The sequence below is a fragment of the Delphinus delphis genome, chromosome 18 (assembly GCF_949987515.2).
Source record: "Delphinus delphis chromosome 18, mDelDel1.2, whole genome shotgun sequence".
NCBI lineage: Eukaryota > Metazoa > Chordata > Mammalia > Artiodactyla > Delphinidae > Delphinus > Delphinus delphis.
The window spans coordinates 24204961-24225832 of NC_082700.1; the positions used below are offsets into that span (position 1 = coordinate 24204961).

General features: G+C 39.2%; 1 protein-coding gene across 2 annotated transcripts in view; it reads right to left on the minus strand.

Annotated features, from left to right (window-relative positions):
• The window catches only part of DGKH (diacylglycerol kinase eta), a 177855-nt gene that overhangs the window by 96591 nt on the left and 60392 nt on the right, over window positions 1-20872 (minus strand). For both annotated transcript variants that reach the window (XM_059995505.1, XM_059995507.1), the window contains exons 3-4: window positions 9261-9371; window positions 3403-3483 (exon numbers count right to left, since the gene is read on the minus strand). In XM_059995505.1, coding sequence (XP_059851488.1) covers window positions 3403-3483; window positions 9261-9371 — 192 coding nt within the window. The remainder of the gene's footprint in view (window positions 1-3402; window positions 3484-9260; window positions 9372-20872) is intronic.

Below are 20872 nucleotides of genomic sequence, written 5' to 3' on the forward strand. Positions count from 1 at the left end.
GTTGAAAACATAACTCTTATTCCATTTTATACCCTGGAAAGTTCTACCAAATTGATTTGCTATAAACCTCTAAGCAATCTGCCTAACAGTTTAGTCTCGCATTTCTCATCCAACAAACTTCAGAAACGAAGTTTGGTTGAGTGAAACATTGGAAATTTCTTGAAAATATTTCAACGAAAGTCTCCTCATGCCCCAGATGAACTTTCATCTTATTAATTAAAATCAACAAATACTTATGGATAAGGTACTATGAGATAAAAATGTATAACAGTGTCCCTATCCTCAAGGAGGTTATAAGAAACATAAGTACTTAGCCAAACACAAGGCAGAATATAGTAAGTTCTGTGAGAAGGTACAAAAGGAGAGACTGCATGCAGTTGGAGGTCCAAGAAAGAGCTGTACGAAGGATTTGAATAACCTCTCCCAAATCTTAAATTTCGGAACCCTCACTCAGACTAAACTCTAGATCCTTGTCGGGGAGAACCCCTTATCCACAACCCCACCACGAGTCTCCACAGAGGGGAGAAAACTATTGCTCACTTCCCAGGGAAGACAAGTGGTTAATCTGATAGGTTAATCGCCTTACCTGACCTTCACCTGGGAGGAAGGAAGAATAAGCACCATTTTGCCATCCGGCCTCCAACAACTTATCAGAAGCTCTGTATTTAGTGGTTATTGGATCCTGTTCAGCCATTAATAAAGTCATCCCGTATTCCTTATGCTCCATTCTCAAAAACCGAGAACTCAGAGGGGTAAGATGGATCAGTTACTGATCCCTCAAACACCCAACGATCCCTTTTTATCTTCCGTCCAGTATGCCCTATAAACCGTCAATCCTGGGCCAATCTAGTTGTTTTTCTTTACTCCTATCTTTAAGAAAATGCTATAGGCCCAGGAACTAAGAACATTATTTATCTCCAATCTCTGGTGGACACTATCTACTACCTAGTAATCTTCTACTGGTCCCTGTTCAGTTTCGATTCTTATTTTCTATAGAAGCTCCTCCACACCCTCCTAAAGTCTTATTCATAGCATATGACCTAATCTGCAATTTCACTGAGAAAACAGTAGTGTTTGGGTTTGAAATATATGAACTTCCTGCCCACCCCTACTTCCATAAACCTTCTGTCTCCTATTCAAGGCTCATCTCTTAACCTGTGCTCCGGGTCCCACCCCCTGCAGTTTACCCAGCAATCACGCTCCAACAATTATTTCCTTTCTCTCCTGCAGCTTCAGCTTTTGATTCTAACAATTCTTTCCTCTCTTCATATAGACACACTCAAAATTCTTTTTAAAAACAAAGCAAAAGATCCTCAACAACAACAAAACCAGAACTGCCTCTTCAGACCTAAACATTCTTGTTGCTACACGTCTGCTCCTTTTTTTTTTTTTCTGGTACGCGTGCCTCACTGTTGTGGCCTCTCCCGTTGCGGAGCACAGGCTCCGGACGCGCAGGCTCAGCGGCCATGGCTCACGGGCCCAGGCGCTCCGCGGCATGTGGGATCTTCCCGGACCGGGGCACGAACCCGTGTCTCCTGTATCGGCAGGTGGACTCTCAACCACTGCGCCATCAGGGAAGCCCTGCTCCTTCTTTTAACCGCCAAACTTGTAGGACAAGGAGTCTGTGCTGGCTCTCTCTGCCTTTCCACTTAGCATTCGCCATGCAGCCTACTGCATGCCACCCTCCACTGCAACTACTCACATCAGTGTGACCAAATGACCTCCTGATTCACAGATTCAACAGACACTTTTCCTTTCTTCTTTGACTTGACCTCTCTACAGCATTTGATGTTTAACAACTTCCATCTTGAAACTCCCTTCCACTGGCTTTTTATATATCACTGCCTCCTGATGCTCCTTCTATACTTCAGAATGCTCTCTCTCAGTCTTTATTGGTCAAACCTTACATTTTAACTTTTTCCCAGGATTCTATTCTTGGCTGTCCTCTCTCTTCTCAAACTCAACGGTCCCTGGGGAGGGGGTGGGGGAGGAATATTCACAGCATGAATTATCGCACATGCCCATAAATCAATAAGACTAAATCCGAACTCATTTGCTTCTTCTCTATCCCCTACCCTTACCAGTGCTTACCTCCATCATGGCACTGCTCTGTGTTTATCTATCTGTCTGTCCTCCCTGCCCTGGCACGCCTAGGGGATGAACACAAAACACTGCTGTCCATAGTGGAAGCTTCCTAGGGCAGGGGCTAGGAGTGTGGAAGGGGTCAGCGACCTAGCAAGAACAATGCACCTGAGAGGACCTAAGGAAAATGTAGCTATAAAAGTATCCCAGGGACCTCCCTAGTGGCACAGTGGATAAGACTCCACGCTCCCAAAGCAGGGGGCCTGGGTTCGATCCCTGGTCAGGGAACTAGATCCCACATGCATGCTGCAACTAAGGAGCCCACGGGCTGCAACGAAGACCTGGTACAACCAAATAAATAAATAAATATTTAAATATTTTTTTAAGAAAAAGAATCCCAGATGAACTTCACTGAACTACACCATGAATATCTTGAGGGAAGTGATATATATATATATATATATATATGTATATTTTATTTCTCTGAATCCCTTGTGTTTATTAGCACGAGTGCCTAGCAATGGTGGATCCTCAATTCATATTTAATTCATATTTTTGTAATCAAAGAAGTAGAAAAAGTATGGGATATCTGAGATAAGCTTTGAAGAACTGGTAGAATTTCAACAGCTGTTGATGGAGGAGGGATCATTTAAGTCAGAGGGAATGGAAAAAGCATTAGGTTCAGACAGAACTGCTGGACTGGTGGGATGTATAAGGACAAATAATTATCAGTATGCTAGAATGCTGAGGAAGGAATTTACAGGACTTTACGGAGGAGTTACAGATGCAACCTGACAGGCGGTGGCGAGCCAGTGAGGTCTTTTAAGCAATGTGATTTGCAATTGGAAAAAAATTAACTGGAACAGAGGACACTTCTTTAAATAGCTGCCAGATGAATTACCTAAGTGAGAAGAAACGAAGGCCTGAACTACAGCGACTAGAGTAACTGTAGATTGAAAGGAGAAAATATTATTTTTAAGACTGAAGGTAAAAAACCAAACTTTCCGAATATTTAAGAACAGCGGAATTAGTTGAACATTAAAGGGAGGTGAAAATTTTAAGGCACTAAAATTAGAAGGTCTAAAAAGAAAACTATATAAATACTTTTAAAAAATACACTTAATACATTGGTTTATTGACCCAAACAATCATGACACGTTGGGTGTTAGTGTCTACAACGTACTTATCAAGTTTACTGTTCTTGGTGAGAACTCCAACGCGTGTGACACACAGCCGGCAATTAAAGAGGGCGTTCAGTACAAGCTCACGAAAGATCATTCTGTAACTTTTGAGGGGGGAGTTACCAGAGTATAACCATACCGTGAAGCTGTTGTTAGCATTTTTTGTGCTTGCTTCAGCTACACTGGCATCTGAGAGGTCAACTTCATCAAATATCAGAGACTGTTAATGAAAAAGAACACAAACATGTCAAGTGCAAACCTAACTGAATGCTCCTTAGTATTTTTTTTTTTTTTTTACCGTCACATCATGACCATGAAGCTATGTCAGGAATTAGAAAGAAAAACTGAAATTACTGATGCTTGGTGAGTAAAACCATAAAGTTCAACGAACACATAAATTCCAAACTGTAAAGGACTTTAAAGAACTCCCCTGGCATATTGTTTCATTGAAAAATGCTCTGTGCTCTCCAGAAGCATCGTTTATGGGAAACCTACTACTCAGTGTATGACATACACACATACTCACACCCTCCCCACAATGAGAAGAACTAGTCCTGGCTCAGATCACGGACATTTACTGAACTTTTTGAACGTGACCTTCCTCATCTGTAAATGTGTTCAAATGAGATGGTGCATGTGCTCTGCAAATATAAGATGACATTTCTTTTATACTCTTAAAAGTTTTATTTATTTATTTATTTATTTTTTTTGCAGGCTCCAACATTTTTTTTTTAAGCTTAGAAGTGATTTTAATCAAAAAAGTTTCAGTGGTTAAAAACTCCATAGAACTAAAATCTTTAAAATGGACAATTGAAAAATTAGGAAATTCTAGTAAATAAATGTATCCTTCCCACTCTGAGTGAGTTGGTCCTTGTTCACAGTCATTCAATGTTCTTCCAGTGAGGCAGGTATAACACCACTCCTCTAGGACTGCTAGAAAGAGGCTCCCTTATCTAGTAACTTTTACCACCCAAGATCTGCAGGGGGTTATGCAACTCTACTTCAACCCAACCAATCTGACCGTAAGACTTGTTCCCTGACTGCAAGGAATTTATAATCTAGCACGGGAGCTGAAATAGACACCACTTGTTTTAAGTAAGGGAGACTATTAAAAGTGGAAGAGCAGACACTACAAAGTGCTATGGAAGGTCACAGCAGAAAACAAATGCTTTCTCTTGTGAATAACGGAATGAAGACAATTTGGGGGGGACCTTAAAGAAAATAGGGAATTTCTTTAAGTGGAGATAGAGGAAAAATCATCCTGGGGATCGAAAACATGGGGCAAGGCTGTAGACTATCAAGTGGTCAGTGCTGTCTGGAGATAAATGTGAGAGGTCAGAATGGAGCCAGATCAGGGATAACCATGAACATAATGACTTTTAAAATAAGATTATTCTATGTTGTTATTACTTCCACAGCTGCATAAACTAAGAATTAGGTTTGTTTGTTTATTTATTTATTTTTTACCTCCTGGTGGACAACTCTACTAATTATATCACAAACACGTGTTTTTTAACACAGAAATGATCGATTATCCTACTGGCGCAGTAACAATAAATCTTACTATTTTTAAATTGAAGTATAGTTGGACATACAATATTATGTTAGTTTCAAGCGTACAACACAGTAATTTGACAATCAAATACATCATCAAATGATCACCATGATAAGTCCAGTAACCATTTGTCATCATACAAAATTATTACAATATTATTAATTATATTCCGTATACTATATATTAAACCCCCATGACATTTAACCCTCCCCTCTGGCAACCACCCATGTGTTCTCTGTATCTGTAAGTCTCTTTCTGTTTTGGTTTGTTTGTTCATTTGTTTTGTTTTCTAGATTCCACACATAAGTGAGATTGTATGGTATTTGCCTTTCTCTGACTTACTTCACTCAGCATAATACCTTCTATGTTCATCCATGTTGTTGCAAATGGCAAGATTTCATTCTTTATGGCTAATATTTCATTATATTCATTACGAATAATTGGTCTGTTCAGATTTTCTGTTTCTTCCTGATTCAGTCCTGGAAGATTGTATGTTTTGAGAAATTTATCCAGTTCTCCCAGGTTGTCCGATTTGTTGGTATATAGTTTTCATAGTAACCTCTTGTGATCCTTTGTATTTCTGTGATGTCAGTTGTAACTTCTCTTTCATTTCCGATTTTATTTATTTGGCTCTCTCTCTTTTTTTCTTGATGACTTTGGATAAAGGTTTATCAATTTCATTTATCTTTTCAAAGAACCTGCTCTTAGGTTTTTGTGGGGTTTTTTAGTCTCTATTTCATTTAATTCCGCTCGTAACTTTACTACTTCCTTCCTTCTACTAACTCTGGACTCGTTTATTCTTCTTTTTCTCGTTCCTCTAGGTGTAAGGTTAGATTGTTTATTTGAGATTTTTCTTGTTTCCTGAGGTAGGCCTGTATTACTATCAAATTCCCCCTTAGAACTGCCTTTGCTGAGTCCCAAAGATTTTGGAACACTGTGTTTCCATTTTAATTTGTTTGGAGGTATTTCTTGATATCCTCTTTGATTTCTTCAGTGACCCATTGGTTGTTACTGAGTTTGTTGCTTAGACTCCATGTGTTTGAGTTTTATTCCAGTTTTTCTTGCGGTTGATTTCTAGTCTCATACTGTTGTGGTCAGAAAAGATGCTTGATGTGATTTCAGTATTTTAAAATTTATTGAGATTTGTAGTCTAATAAAAGATCTGTCCTGGAGTGTTCCATGTGCACTTGAAAAGAATGTATATTCTGCTGTTGTGGGGTGGAATGTCCTGTACATATTATTAAGTCCCATTGAGTCTAATGTGTCATTTAAGGCCAGTGTTTCTTTATTGATTTTGTCTGAATGATCTAATGACTACATTACATTGATGTAATGGGGTGTTAAAGTCCCCTACTATTATTGTATTACTGTCAGTTTCTCCTTTATGTCTGTTAATATTTGGTTTACATATTCAGCTGCTCTTCTGCTGGGCATATATATATTTAGTAGTGTTATATCTTCTTATTGGATTGATCCCTTTATCATTAGGTAATACTCTTCTTTGTCTCTTGTTACAGTCTTTGTTTTAACGTCTATTTTGTCTGATATAAGTATTGCTATCTCATATTTCTTTTCATTTCTATTTGCATGGAATATCTTTTTCATCTCTTCACTTTCAGTCTGTGTGTGTCTTTAGATCTGAAGTGAGTCTCTTGTAGGCACCATATATATGGGTCTTGCTTTTTGTATGTATTCAGCCACGCTGTGTCTTTTGATTGGTGCATTTAGTCCATTTAGATGTAAAGTAATTATTGATAAGTGTGTACTTATTGCCATTTTTGTGAATTGTTTTCTGTTTATCTTTGTTGTTCTTCTCTGTTCCGTTCTTCTTCTCTTGCTCTCTCCCCTTGTGATTTTTATTTTTTTTTTTTTTGCAGTATGCGGGCCTCTCACTGCCGCGGCCTCTCCCGTTGCGGAGCACGGGCTCCGGACGCGCAGGCTCAGCAGCCATGGCTCACGGGCCCAGCCGCTCCGCGGCATGTGGGATCCTCCCGGACCGGGGCACGAACCCGTGTCCCCTGCATCGGCAGGCGGACTCACAACCACTGCGCCACCAGGGAAGCCCTCCCCTTGTGATTTGATGATTTTCCTTAGTATTATGTTTATATTCCTCTCTCTTTATTGTTTGTATATCTGTTATCAGTTTTTGGTTTGTGGTTACCATGAGGTCCTTACACAACAACCTCTGTATATAGCCGTCTATTTTATGTTGATAGTTGCTTAAGTTTGAGCATGTTCTAAAAGCACTGCATTTTTACTCCATCCACCATTTTATGTTTTTGATGTTATCTTACTTTGTGTATCCCTTAACTAATTATTGTAGATATATATGGTTTTACTAGTTTTGTTTTTTAACCTTCATGCTAGCTATATAGGTGGTTGATCCACTACCTTTACTATATTTTTGCCTTTACTGATGAGATATTGTCTTTCATAATTTTCATATTTCTAGTTATAATTTTTTCTTTTCTGTTTAAATTTCTTTAACATTTCTTGTGAGACTGGTTTAGTGGTGATGACCTATAAAGTAGACAAGCTATTGCTTGTCTGGGAAACTCTCTCTCTCTCTCAATTCTGAATGATGGCCTTGCTGGATAGAATATTCTTGGTTATAAGTTTTCTCCTTTCAGTACTTTGAATATATTGTGCCACTCCCTTCTGTAAAGTTGTTGCTGAAAAGTCAGCTGACAGTCTTATGGGGACTCCCATGTATGTAACTAGTTGTTTTTCTCTTGTTGCTTTTAAGGTTTTCTCTTTAGCTTAACATTTTGGCATTTTACTTATAATGTGTCTTGGTGTGGGTCCCTTTGGGTTCACTTTGTTTGGGTCTCTCTGTACTTCCTGGGCCTGGATGTCTGTATCCTTCACCAAGTTAGAAAAGTGTTCAGCCATATTTCTTCAAATAGGTTTTCTGTCCTTTTCATTCTCTCTTCCCCTTCTGGGACCCTTATAATGTGAATGTTGGAATGTTGGTATACTTGATGTTGCCCAAGAGGTCCCTTAAACTATCCATTTTTTGGTTTCTTTTTCTTTTTACTGTTCTGATTGGGTGATTTCCACTACCTTATCTTCTAGACCACTGGTCCTCTCTTCTGCATCATCTAATCTGCTGTTGGTTTCCTCTGGTGTATTTTTCATTTCCATTATTACTTTCTATCTCTTTGTTGAAATTCTCACTCTTCTATACTTCTGCTGAGTTCAGTGAGTATCTTTATGACCATTACTTTGAACACCTTATCTGGAAGTTTGCTTATCTCCATTTCATTCAATCTATTTCTGAGGGTTTGTCTAGTTCTTTCATTTGGAACATATTCCTTTGTTTCTTCATCTTGCCTAACTTTCTGTGTTTGTTTCTACATATTGCGTAGACCAGCTACGTCCCTCGGTCTTGAGAGAGTGGCTTTGTGTAGAAGGTATCCTGTGGGGCCCAGTAGCATGGTCTCCCTTGGTTACCAGGGCCAGATGCTCCAGGAGTGTCCCCTTTGTGGGCTGCATGTGTCCTCCTGTTGTGGCTCAGCTGCACTTGCTGAGGGGGTGCTTGTACGCAAGGATGGACCCCAGTGTGGCTGGCTGCAAGGCCCAGTTGCAACTGTTGTGGGTGCTCTGGTGTGTGGGGCTGACCCCTGGGGCAGGAGCCACTTTAGGGGGACACTAGTGTTGGCCAAAGGTGTCCACCAGGTCTAACAGGGCAGGGGGCTGTTTTGGTGGGGCTCCAGTGCCAGCTGAGGGTACCCACCTTAATGTTTATTTTTGAAGGAACAGTAAAATATCCATTTTAAATGGAAGCTCATCATTACAATTTTTTTCTTCCAAAGCTACATCATTCTTATTTCATTCAATTAATTTATAAAAATTATTTAAGCCTTGATTTTATTTCACTGTGATTTTTATTTCTAAATGCTAGCATAATTGAGTGATTGTCTTGTGCCAGGTATTATGTAAGCACTTCATGTATGTAATTTCATTTAAGCTTCCTCTCAACAACATGCTGTCCACAGCCACTCCACTGGAATGTGCTAGAATTGGGATACAAACTCTTGTCTGAAACCAGAGTATGAACTCTTAGCAACTACAGCAATTCTCTCTCTCATTTCCAGGAAAAGATTTATGGGGTAAAAAGTAGCAAGAAAGGGGGGAACCCAAATTTAGAGTTTATTATATATAATAAGGTTACACTTAACTGTTCATTTTACTTGGAAGGAAAAAAGAAAGAAAGAAAACTGCACTAGGACCATCCTATAAGATTGTCCTTAGGGGAAATGGCATGAAACTGACTCAAATAGACCCCCTTGGGATTTGGTCCAAGACGAATCACATTTATATGGAATTTATATCAGAGCAGTAATGATAGTGAGCCCCAAGACAAAAACAGTTTATAGAACCAAAATTTCAATTCCATCTACAGCCTTCGAGGGCTTGCAACTAGTATTCTCTCGAATTACCTTTGAGTCCTTTGCATAATAAAGTGTACGACCTCGAAGTTTGAAATATCGCTTTTTCCATCTTTGGAAAGAGCTGGTTTGCTTCAACAGCTGTCCCTCTTTAATACTGGTCTAGGGAGAAGCAGAAACACAACAACATGATTAAAATGAAATTCAAAACCAAATAAATTTCAAAATTAATGACACACTATCATTAACATTTTGAATATTATTTCTCATGCTTTGCAAATTACATGAGAGAATATTTTATTCTCCCCATCCAACAAGCGAACACATGTGCAAAGTCCCAAAGAGCAAAGGTGAATTCAACATGGTGACTCAAAGCAGTCATAAACACTATGGAAGACACATGCACAAAACTAATACTTTTCAATACAGTGTGATGAGTACATGTACATATATAAGTACATATATACTTGTATATAGTAAAATGGTGGAAGGGTGGAGGTGCAGTATAATGTAATGGTTAAGAAGGCATGGGCTCTGGAGCCAGAAACCTGTGATCAACTCCTGGTGCCACCACTTAGTAGCTGGATGATCTTAGGCAAGTCAATAAACTTCATGGCTTTATTTATGCATCTATAAAATGGGGATGACAACAGGACATACCTTATAGGGTTGTTGTTGTGAGAAATTAATTTTAAAGACACGTAAAGGTATTTACTGCATGGCACATAGTAAGTGCTCATTAAATGTCAGTTACCATCAGCTATGTGTTATTGTAACAAACACATACTCAAAGCATGGTGCATGGCAACCCAAAGAAGGAAGCTCTGCCTCAGAGGGAGTCAGTGATGTTGTCCTCCCAGAGGAAAGCCTTAGGTGGGTCTTGAAGGAGTTTATCAGAATGATAAGGAGTGGGAGAAGGGTATTTTACATGTGTGCAGAAGTAGAAAGGTATAAAACAGCACAGATATTTAGGGAATCTTCACAGAGTTTCTGGTTATAAACACAGGGTAGAGCTTGTAACGGGGAGCAGCAAGAGCTGTGGCTGGAAGAGGTGGGCAGGGGCTCTGGGAATCTGGGCTAGACCCTGTGCTAAGTGCTTTACGTATACAAGTTCATTTTATTGCCACCAACAACATCCTTGGAACCCCTCTGACTTCATCTAGTATCTCTCCTTCACTTGGTCACCTCCATTCACAATGATGCTTTGCTTTTAAGTGGTCATGCATGCACGTCCCTTAGGACTGGACACTACCTATTCTCTCCTCCTGGACTGCTCTTCCCTCAAATATCCATCTGATTAACTCCTTCACCTCCTTCAAGTCTCTCACCTTCTTAATGAGACCCACCTCACTGACCTCCTATTGTACATGCTCTCCATATCTTCCCCCATCCAGATCTTATTTACTTCCCCACACAAAGTACTTTCCATCTTCTAATGTATAATGTAATTTACTTATTTATTTATTGTGCTACCCCTATTAGAATATAAGTTCCCTGAGTTTATTATATCTAATAAAATTAAATTTAATGTTTCATTTCAACTGGAAGGAAAAAAAAAAGGAAGAAGGAAGGGCACTTTATTTATAGCAAACTAAACTTACAGCCTTCCTATGAGACTGTCCTTAGGAAATATGTCATGGGATTGACTCAAATAGATCCCCTTGGGATGGGGGTCCAAGATGGATCACATCTATCCTGAATTCACAGAAGAGCAGTAATGCTACAGTGAATCTCCAGGGCAAAAACAGCTTACAGAACCAACATTTTATATCCATCCCACTGGACTGCACACTGATGTGTCTCAAATACCTAGAATATTATCTGGCACATATGATATGGAGATCCATATGAATGAATAGAAGATGCTGAGATTAAACCCATGTCTGTTTGAACTCCAGAGTTTATTTCCAACTTTTACACTATACTCTCTTTTATTATCAACAAGACATAAAATATTGAGAAAAGTTTGTTGTCTCTAATATGGTAGTTAGGTCACACTCATGTTTACTTTCAGTTTCATTAAAAGATTCCCCCTAGAGCCTGCTCTCAGATGGTCCTCCAGGAATTGTGAGAGCATTAAAATTTAATGATAACAAAATACTTTTGAAACTTCAGTACCAAAGAGCCCGACTTAGAATCAGACAGACAGACTTCAAGCCAGGCTCCGCTACATGCTAGCAGTATAAATCTGCGTAAGTTACTTCAGCTCTCTGTGCCCAGTTTCCTCCCCTAAAATATGGAAATAATAATGCCAACTTCACAAGCTTGTTGCATCTAATTTAATTATAAGATAATGCCTGGAGAGCACTTAGCACACTATCTGGGTTACAGAAGATATTTAATAAATGGCAGAAAGTGTTATTATGATATCGTTATGCTATTAAGTTCACGGAGTATTTGCCAGGCACCAAATTATAAGAGCTTCTTGGAAGAAGTGAATAAGTGTTTGCAGGCCTCTGTGAGAGCAAATAACAGCTGGAGCAGAAGGAGAGTGTCAAGAGATGAGGTTAAGGGAGACAACAGCCAGGCGATGCTGGCCACAGAGGGGAGCTTGCTTTTTATTCAAAGTGCAAAAAGCTAGTGAACTGTCTGAAGCGGGACAGTGAGAATGGGGAAATGGGTGAGATAGAGTGGAGGACCAATTAGGAGGCTGCTGCAGGAGTCCCAGGGAGAGACCAGGGAGGATAGAACTAAGGTTGTAGCATCACTGAGACCGACAGAAGTAGAGGAATTTGAGACGTTATTTTGAAGGCAGAATCTAGCGGCCTTGCTGATAGACGTGAAGGGCAAGAGAGAGAAAAGAACCAAGGGAAAGTGTGAGCATTTGCCTTGGGCAACCAGATGCAAAAGATTGCGAGAGAAAAGCGTATTAATAAGGAAGAGTTAAGAGGTGAGCTGCCCTGCTGCAGCATCCGAAGTTACCCAGGGTAGAAAGTCTATATTCTTAAACTTGATCACGAAGTCTTGAAATGCTATAAAAATATAACTCATCCAGAGCACACATCTTTTGGCAATTCAAATTATAAAAGTGGGTGTTTTAAGATTTTTGTAAAGTTCTGTTGAAGGCAATGAGGAAGAAAAGTTAATGTTTAGTCTACTTATGTTCTATCAGGCTGTTTCTAAAAAGCATAAATAATCTAATATTTCTTCACATTGTTACTAGAGTAATTTTCTAAAATGAAAACCTGATTACATTATGCCACTGCTTAAATCCTTCCTTAGTTCTATCTTTTTTTTTTAATCGATGTATAGTTGATTTACAATGCTGTGTTAGTTTCAGGTATACAGCAAAGTGATTCAGTTATACACACACACACACACACACACACACACACACACACATATTCTTTTTCAGGTTCTTTTCCCTGAAAGGTTATTACAAAATACTGAGTATACTTCCCTGTGCTTGTCTGTTTTGTACGCAGACGTATGTACATTTTAATTCCACACTCCTAATTTATCCTATCTCCCTCTTTCCCCTTTGGTAACAAACGTAAGTTTGTTTTCTAGGTCTGTGGTTCCTTTTCTGTTTTGTAAATGAATTCATTTGTATCTTTTTTTTTTTTTTTTTTTTTGCCTGCAGCATAAAGTCCAAACTTCTGTATGTATCAGAGAAGACCCCTGCATGATGCTGTCCAACCTTCTCGCTTGCCCCTCCTGCCAGAGGCTCCTCCCTCTGCCCTAAACGCCCCCTCCTCAATCGCCTGTCTTGAAAGCGCCCAATCATTTCAATTCTGATCTAGTGCCACCGCCTCTGGAAGACTTCCCCACCCCCTAGGAGGAAGTGAACACTCCCACCTTTGTCTCTCGAATGTGTCCTTCTCCTACCTGTATAACAGCACCTATGACAACTGAATGGCATGTTTGTGTTCCCACCAGGCTGTGACCTTCATGGAGCGAAGACCATGTCCTACGTATTTTAATAATATCACCAAATAACACGTTAGCTGACACTTTAAGGCCTCCATAAATGTTAAACCAAACAACTTTTAAAGTGTAAAAGGGTATATAACTTTGTCTTTTAAAACGAAGATAGAATTAGGAAAGAAAACGGGAAAGAATGGCTATAAATGATTTTATGGTTTCCAGCATTCAGCAGGTCTGCTTCTTTTCACTGCATATAAAAAACAGCAAATACAATGCAAAAAAGTATAAATGGACCCTGAGGTGCACTCCCCGGGTGAGGGTTTGGGGAGAGATAGTCAGAGGAACAGGAAAATGTCTATCTATCCTGGTATTATGGCCATTGATAATTTAAAGATGCTCCTTACATAGTCACTTTCAAGGCAAATAATTTATCTGTGTTTTACTATATAACTTTATGTCCTTTAAATCTTGCACAATCATGGATTTATCTGCAGTGTGTGAGGCTGAGGAGAATACATGCATTTACAAACTTCTCTATGTTATAATATACAAACAGTCAATTTTAAATTCTTGAAGAAAGAAAAGAAAGAGAAAAACATCTGAAGCTAGCTTGCTTTCCTCTAGAGATGTGATTAAAAAGACTTAACTAGGAGGCAGTTTTTCACATGAAAGTTAATCCTTAAAATAAACGTCTGTTTATATATGGCAAGTTAAACAAACACTTCTCATAAAAGAAGGAGCATAGCGAAAATGATTAATCTGTAACAGCTCCTGCAAATATAACCATATAGGCAAAGCATGGTTCAGAGAAAAATGCTGTGGTTCGAAAAATCTCAAAATAATGAGCAAACTAAAGGAAGAAACAAGGAATCTTTCTTGAAAATCAAAATATTTATTATATTCAATATTAATGTTCAACTAGAATAACAAATTGAACTTAGTAACAGACAGAAGAATTAGCTATGATCCGTTATTATTAACAATCTATGAAAAATAAGCATTCGATTTTAATTTTATTTTGTTCACAATTTCTAGGATAAGGGATGAGCTCTCCCCTCCCTCAAAATAAGGCTTAGAAACATTTGCGTTTAATGGCCATTTCATCATATAATCTGGCAGAGATAGGTTTAGTACAATCTGACCTTCATGAAAAACCAGTGAAGTTGTATAGCCCCTAACCGTAATCCAATAACCCAGTTTCCAAAATATTAAACACAAAAAGTTAAATGAATGTGGCTTTGAAAAAAAAATCGTTTCAATAAAATAAGCTTTAAAAGTTTTAAGATCTCTCTTCTATCTGGCTTTCTGGGACTGTTTGCTGTCCAACGTCTTACAGCTGTGCAATCGCTCATTTCGCGCCCCTGGCTAAAAGCAAACAAAAGTAACTTCTCTTTTAAATTATACACACATGAGCGCTCTAGGATTTCACCTAACGTTTCAGAAACACCTCTGTGTCACAAGTTGAAGTTGTTTTGATGGCATACAGCTTCAGTGTCCTGAGAAGAGTGTAACTTTGCAAACAGCCCTTCAGTGAGCTAAAAATCTTTGAAAACATCAGTTACTGCCTGATTTATCCGATAAACGTACACTTTCCCATGTTGGCTTTTGGGGGGACATCAAATAGGTGTGGTGAAGAGCCTGATGTGGAGAACTGGAAACGTCAGTGATGACTCATCTTTCACAGATGCCTTCAAAAGTTCCAGAAGAATCTCGAGCTTCTCCTAGTCTTGCCCCAACACGACCCCTTAATTTCTCTTCTAGGGAATGGGAATGGAATTTGTTGTGATGGCAGATGTGGGCTCTTATGGACTAAATGTTTGGGGGGCAATCCTAACGCCCAATTTGACGGTACTAGGCGGTAGGGCCTTTGGGAGGAGATTGTGTCAGGAGGGTGGAGCCCACATGAATGGAATTAATGCCTTTATATGTGAGACCCCAGAGCACTCTCCTGCCCCTTCCACCATGTGAGAACACAGCTAGAAGATGGCTATCTCTCCCAGTACATTGATCTTAGACTTCCCAGACTCCAGAACTGTGAGAAATAAATATTTATTGTTTAAGCCACCCAGTCTTTGGCATTTTTGTTACAGCAGCCTGAACAGACTAGGACATGGGTCAAGAGAATTTTCACCACTCTATACTTTGTATGTAATCACTTCTTTCCTATCTCTTTTAACTCTCTATCTACTCCACCCTCCCAAACAGAGAATTAGTCTTTGTCTTATACCTTTCTTTGCTGTATCCATTTTGTTATATAAGGTCCAGGAAAGCTGTCTATGTACAGAACCTATAACATCATGAGTCTAGACTTCCTTGAATGGTAAGCACCTTTAATTTTACAGACTTTAATTTCTAAAGTGGAAATATCCTTATATGCTGTATATCTTTACGCGCTGCTGTGACATGTGAAACAATGGATTTGAAAGGATACATAATTTTTTAAAAGGCTGGTATGACAAGATACCATCATCATTAACATTCGTCCCCGTGCTAAGCATTATTTATCACAGAACAGATCTTATCTTTCAATCCATCCCTTTCCACTCCTCCTGCCTTTGCCTTAGTTCAAGCTCCTCTCACTTCCTTGAACTCAGCAGTACCCTACATGTCGTCCAGGCGATCAGTCTTTCCCACCACCAGTCCATTGTTCCCACCATGGACAGAATTATCCATAAGAAATACGTTTGATCCCGCCAAACTCTGCTTTAATATGTTCAGTGCTTTCCTATCACCCACAGTGTAATCCCAGACTTGTGAGCTGGGCACACACTCTTCCTTTCAGAAATGACCCACTTTCTGTAACAGCTTCATCTTCAGCATTCCTCCTAAATTCCTCTAACAGGAGAGAAAAAGAGAAGTACCTGCGAATCCCCAAATCCTCCATGCTTCCCTACGTCCAAGCTTTTACACGAGCTCTTCCTTCTACTTATAATAGTTTCCTCTGCTTCTTCTTAGAAACCTCCCACCCCATCCTAGCATCCTCCAAGGCTCAGGCGGCCACCATATCCTGGGTGCATCCACAGCGCTATGCCCACACATAACCTATAGCATTAATCATGTAGGAATTTTAAACAATTCATGGCTCTCTGTCTCCTGTATCTTATTGATTTTTCCATCCTACACATATAACCATGGACTTGATACTAAGAAAATAATGACTATATGTTAATAAATTTATTCAATAATTAGGAAACAAAAAGTAAGAAATTAAGAGGACTAAAACATATTTTTCTGATGAGAACTTGAGGAATTAAGTGGAGAAAAATATTTCAATTTTTCTCTCTCCGGCAAGTCAATATACTGTCAGAAAGCACAAAGGAAATAGACCTGACTCCCCAAAAAAGCCCTGGATTGAGTTCCATTTCTGGCTCCACTTACTAGATTTGTGGCTGCAAACGAGCAATAACATTTATGAGCCTAAGTTTCCCTACCTGTAAGGTGAAGATCACTGTCACCTGCCTTGTATTCTTCAGAGTTGTTAGGACAAAACAAAATGAAGTGTAAATATCTTTCATAGACTCCCAAATGCTGTATAAAGTGTCATTAATAAGCAAGGTACTATTTTAACAGGTCATACTTGTGGGAAAAGGTGTTTTTAGTGGGACTGACACAGTTCAATAAAGACAGACCATTTCTGAACAAAAGCCCAATGCTTATATTTAGAGAAATTATCCCACAAAGATCAGCTTTAATCACATAAAGTATACAGTTCCAAAATGTATAGTTTTCTGAACGTTTACATAAGAGAAATCAATCATGAAATTGTATTTAATAATGGAGCAGAGTTTAAAACTGCTATATAGTGTTAGTATTTTACTTTTTTAGAACATCAGGCTTATTTACCAGTAAGAATTAGAAAATGATGACAACTGCTGTCGGATAACTCCACCTGGATGCCACTGACTCTTCAAAATTCAATTAGGCTCAAACTGATCTCCCCATTAGATTAGAGTAGGGCCAGGCCCACCTTATTCACCACCGTAGCCCCAGCACTTACCATAGTTCCTAGCAGAGAGAATAGCTCTTAATTGCACAAAAGAATAAATGAAGTGAAGACTGATATTCAAATAAAGCAGTTGAATGTCTTTTAGAGGAAACTTGAACTGTACACTATCTTAAGAGCTTTTAAAGGAGAGCCTGGGCAGGAAATGGACAGCATTCTGAGAACTGCACCCAGAGGTGCTTATTTTGTGGCCATCTCTTTCTCATTTGAAAATGTCCCTGCAGCAAATTTAAGCAATTAGTTGTTGACTATTCTCTTGGGTTTCTCTTTTTTTCCCAAATTGAAAGCCATTCTGCTTTTATTCACTACCATTCCATCATTGCTAAGGAAGGCCATCTATCGCATCAGCATTAATATTGTATTTGGGTGGTATCCAGACTTACATCTATAAAATGTGTAAATCAATGATTATTTGTAATAAACTTTCTATCCTTCCCTATTCTATCCAACAGCTAAACTTACATTTGCTTGAAAGGTCAAATGCAAACCACACAGATCTGAACTCTACATCTCTAAACTAAAAGTCTATCTTCATCACCAGATTGCACTTTAATGTATGCATCTTCTATGACAATATCACTTTGTTCTTTTATTAGCTCCTCTATGTTTTGCCTGATTATAAAACAAGAACTATTTTTCTCCAACATATGCCAGAACTTATATTGAATGACTACTGCCCATCACCTTTTTTTTAAATTAATTTATTTTATTTTATTTATTTTTGGCTGCGCTGGGTCTTCATTGCTGCGCGTGGGCTTTCTCTAGTTGCAGCGAGTGGGAGCTACTCTTCGTTGATGTGCGCGGGCTTATCATTGCGTTGGCTTCTCTTGTTGCAGAGCACAGGCTCTAGGTGCGCGGGCTTCAGTAGTTGTGGCTCGCGGGCTCTAGAGCACAAGCTCAGTAGTTGTGGCTCGCGGACTTAGTTGTTCAGTGGCATGTGGGATCTTCCTGGACCAGGGTTCGAATCCGTGTCCCCTGCATTGGCAGACAGATTCTTAACCACTGTGCCACCAGGGAAGTCCTGCCCATCATCTTAAGACTTTGGAACGTAAACCATTTGGTGTCATTCTGATCCAGTCTGTCAATCTCTTTTACCATCCAAGTATTAAATTGCTTAAAGCCTGGTTTTTCTATCAGCCTCCAAATTTCCCTCAGTTCCTCTCGATTCCAGACCCTTTGGCTTTGTGCCTTGTATTCTTCTTTCCCCTTCTGAGTTTTGTCCCACCATGAATTTCCTACTGTCTTAAAAACAAATTTAAGCCTCTTTGTTAAATACATGACATTAAGCTCTATCAAATACACCAGTTATTCTAAAGTTTGGCTCATCATCTGAATCACATGGAGAACTTTATAAACATGAACAGCCTCAGTTCATCTGGGACTTTTTAAAATTGAAGTATAGTTGATCTACAGTATTGTGTTAGTTTCAGGTGTACAGTAAAGTGATTCAGTTATATATATATTTTTTTTTCAGATTATTTTCCATTACAGGTTATTACAAGATATTGAAATAGTTCCCTGTGCTACACAGTAAGTCCTCGTTGCTTATCTATTTTATGTATAGTAGTTTGTACCTGTTAATCCCATACTCCTAATTTGTCCCCCCCACTTTCCCCTTTGGTAACCATAAGTTTGTTTCTTATGTCTGTGAGTCTGCTTCTGTTTTGTATACAGATTCATTTGTATTATGTTTTAGATTCCACATATAAATGATATTATACTGTATTTGTCTTTCTCTGTCTTTCTTATTTCACTTAACATAATGTCCTCTGAGTACATCCATGTTGTTGCAACTGGCAACATTTCATTCCTTTTTACGGCTGAGTAACATTCCACTGTATATATATACCCCATCTTCTTAAGCCAATCATCTGTTGATGGACGTTTAGGTTGTTTCCATGTTTTGACTATTGTAAATAGTGCTGCTATGAACATTGGGGTGCTTGAATCTTTCCAAATTAGAGTTTTCGTCTTTTGCAGATATATACCCAGGAGTGGGATTGCTGGATCGTATGGTAGTTCTATTTTTAGTTTTTAAAGGAAGCTCCATACTGTCTTCCATAGTGGCTGCACCAATTTACATATCTGGGACGTTTTGATTCAACACGTCTGGAGTAGGGTATATGAACCTACACATATTAAAATCTCTTTTTGTGGGCTTCCCTGGTGGTGCAGTGGTTAAAAATCTGCCTGCCAATGCAGGGGACACGGGTTCGAGCCCTGGTCCGGGAAGATCCCACATGCCGCGGAGCAACGAAGCCCGTGCGCCAAAACTACTGAGCCTGCGCTCTAGAGCCTGTGAGCCACAACTACTGAAGCCCGCGTGCCACAACTACTGAAGCCACGCGCCTAGAGCCCGTGCTCCGCAACAAGAGAAGCCAGTGCAGTGAGAAGCCCGTGCACCGCAACGAAGAGCAGCCCACGCTCACCACAAATAGAGAAAGCCCGCGCGCAGCAATGAAGATCCAATGCAGCCAAAAATAAATAAATTTTTAAAAATCTCTGTTTGTCATTATGATTATCAGTCAGTTTTAATAAACTCTCATAAACATATTTAAGTATAATAATTTGTATAAAACCTTGAAAAGATATAATTTAGCACTTTAATTGATATTCACTCTGATCATTTACTCTTATTTAGCTCTGAACATTTTACAGATTTGGTGTTAGAATCTTTCTAAAACATGGCTTTAGGAAGTACTGTATCTCTATGTTCAAAATGTTTCTTTCCTCTGTATATGGAACCCCATTAGTGTACCACTCCTGCCCTCTTTCCACCCCACTGGCTCTGCTCCAGCCAGTGGGGGGAGCCATTTGGGTTTAATAACTGAGCATGCTCACTCAAGCTCTTCCCTTAAACAGATTTGATTTGCAGAAGGAGGCTAGAATAAGACCTCTGGATGAGGAAACGAGGAGTTGGGAGCTGCACTGGACACGACCATGTGGCGGGAAACGGGGGGCTGGAGGCGTGTGGACAGAAAAGAGCAGCCCTAGATGCTTAATCTTCCCCCTTCCTGAATAATGTCTCCAGCCTGCACCACCCCCCAAACCCATGCTGGCACCCGCCTGACCTCACGGAGAAAGTGAATACTGGCAGAGGAACTGCAGTGGCAATGATGAGGACATGTTTCCGTCAGGAGCCAGAGGATAATGCAGTGAGCCAGCCAGATCCCAGCTTACAGAAGAATGGAGACAGCATGTGTTCCCGGAACCAGTATTTAAGGATAACGCAGTAAGGTGATGCAGGTGCCTTGTTTACACCACAAAATATTTCCCTTTCTATAAACTGCCACTTGAAGCAGTTGTCCTCAAGCAGTTTTGTGTATCAGAATATATGACCGTGCACTGTTTTTTGATTTTTTAAAATTTATTTTATTTAAGTATAGTTGATTTACAATGTTGTGTTAATTTCTGCTGTACAGCAAAGTGACTCAGTTATACATATATATTTTTTCATATTCTTTTCCATTATGGTTTATCACAGGATATCGAATATAGTTCCCTGTGCTATACAGTAGGACCTTGCTGTTCATCCATTCTACATGTAATAGTTTAGAATGCACTATATTTATAAATTAATGCATTCTAACAGACATTATACCAACATATTCTAATTACCCTCTATGTCAATAGACCATCTAACGATGATGAAAGTAGTTTGTCCCCTACACTGGTTTGTAATTGTCTTGAGAAAAGCTATAGATATGATTACCTTCCTGAGACTGTGGTTATTTTGTGAAGTTTTATTTGTTCATTCCTAAAATTAAGCTTTCTCTCCATTTTTAATATGTTC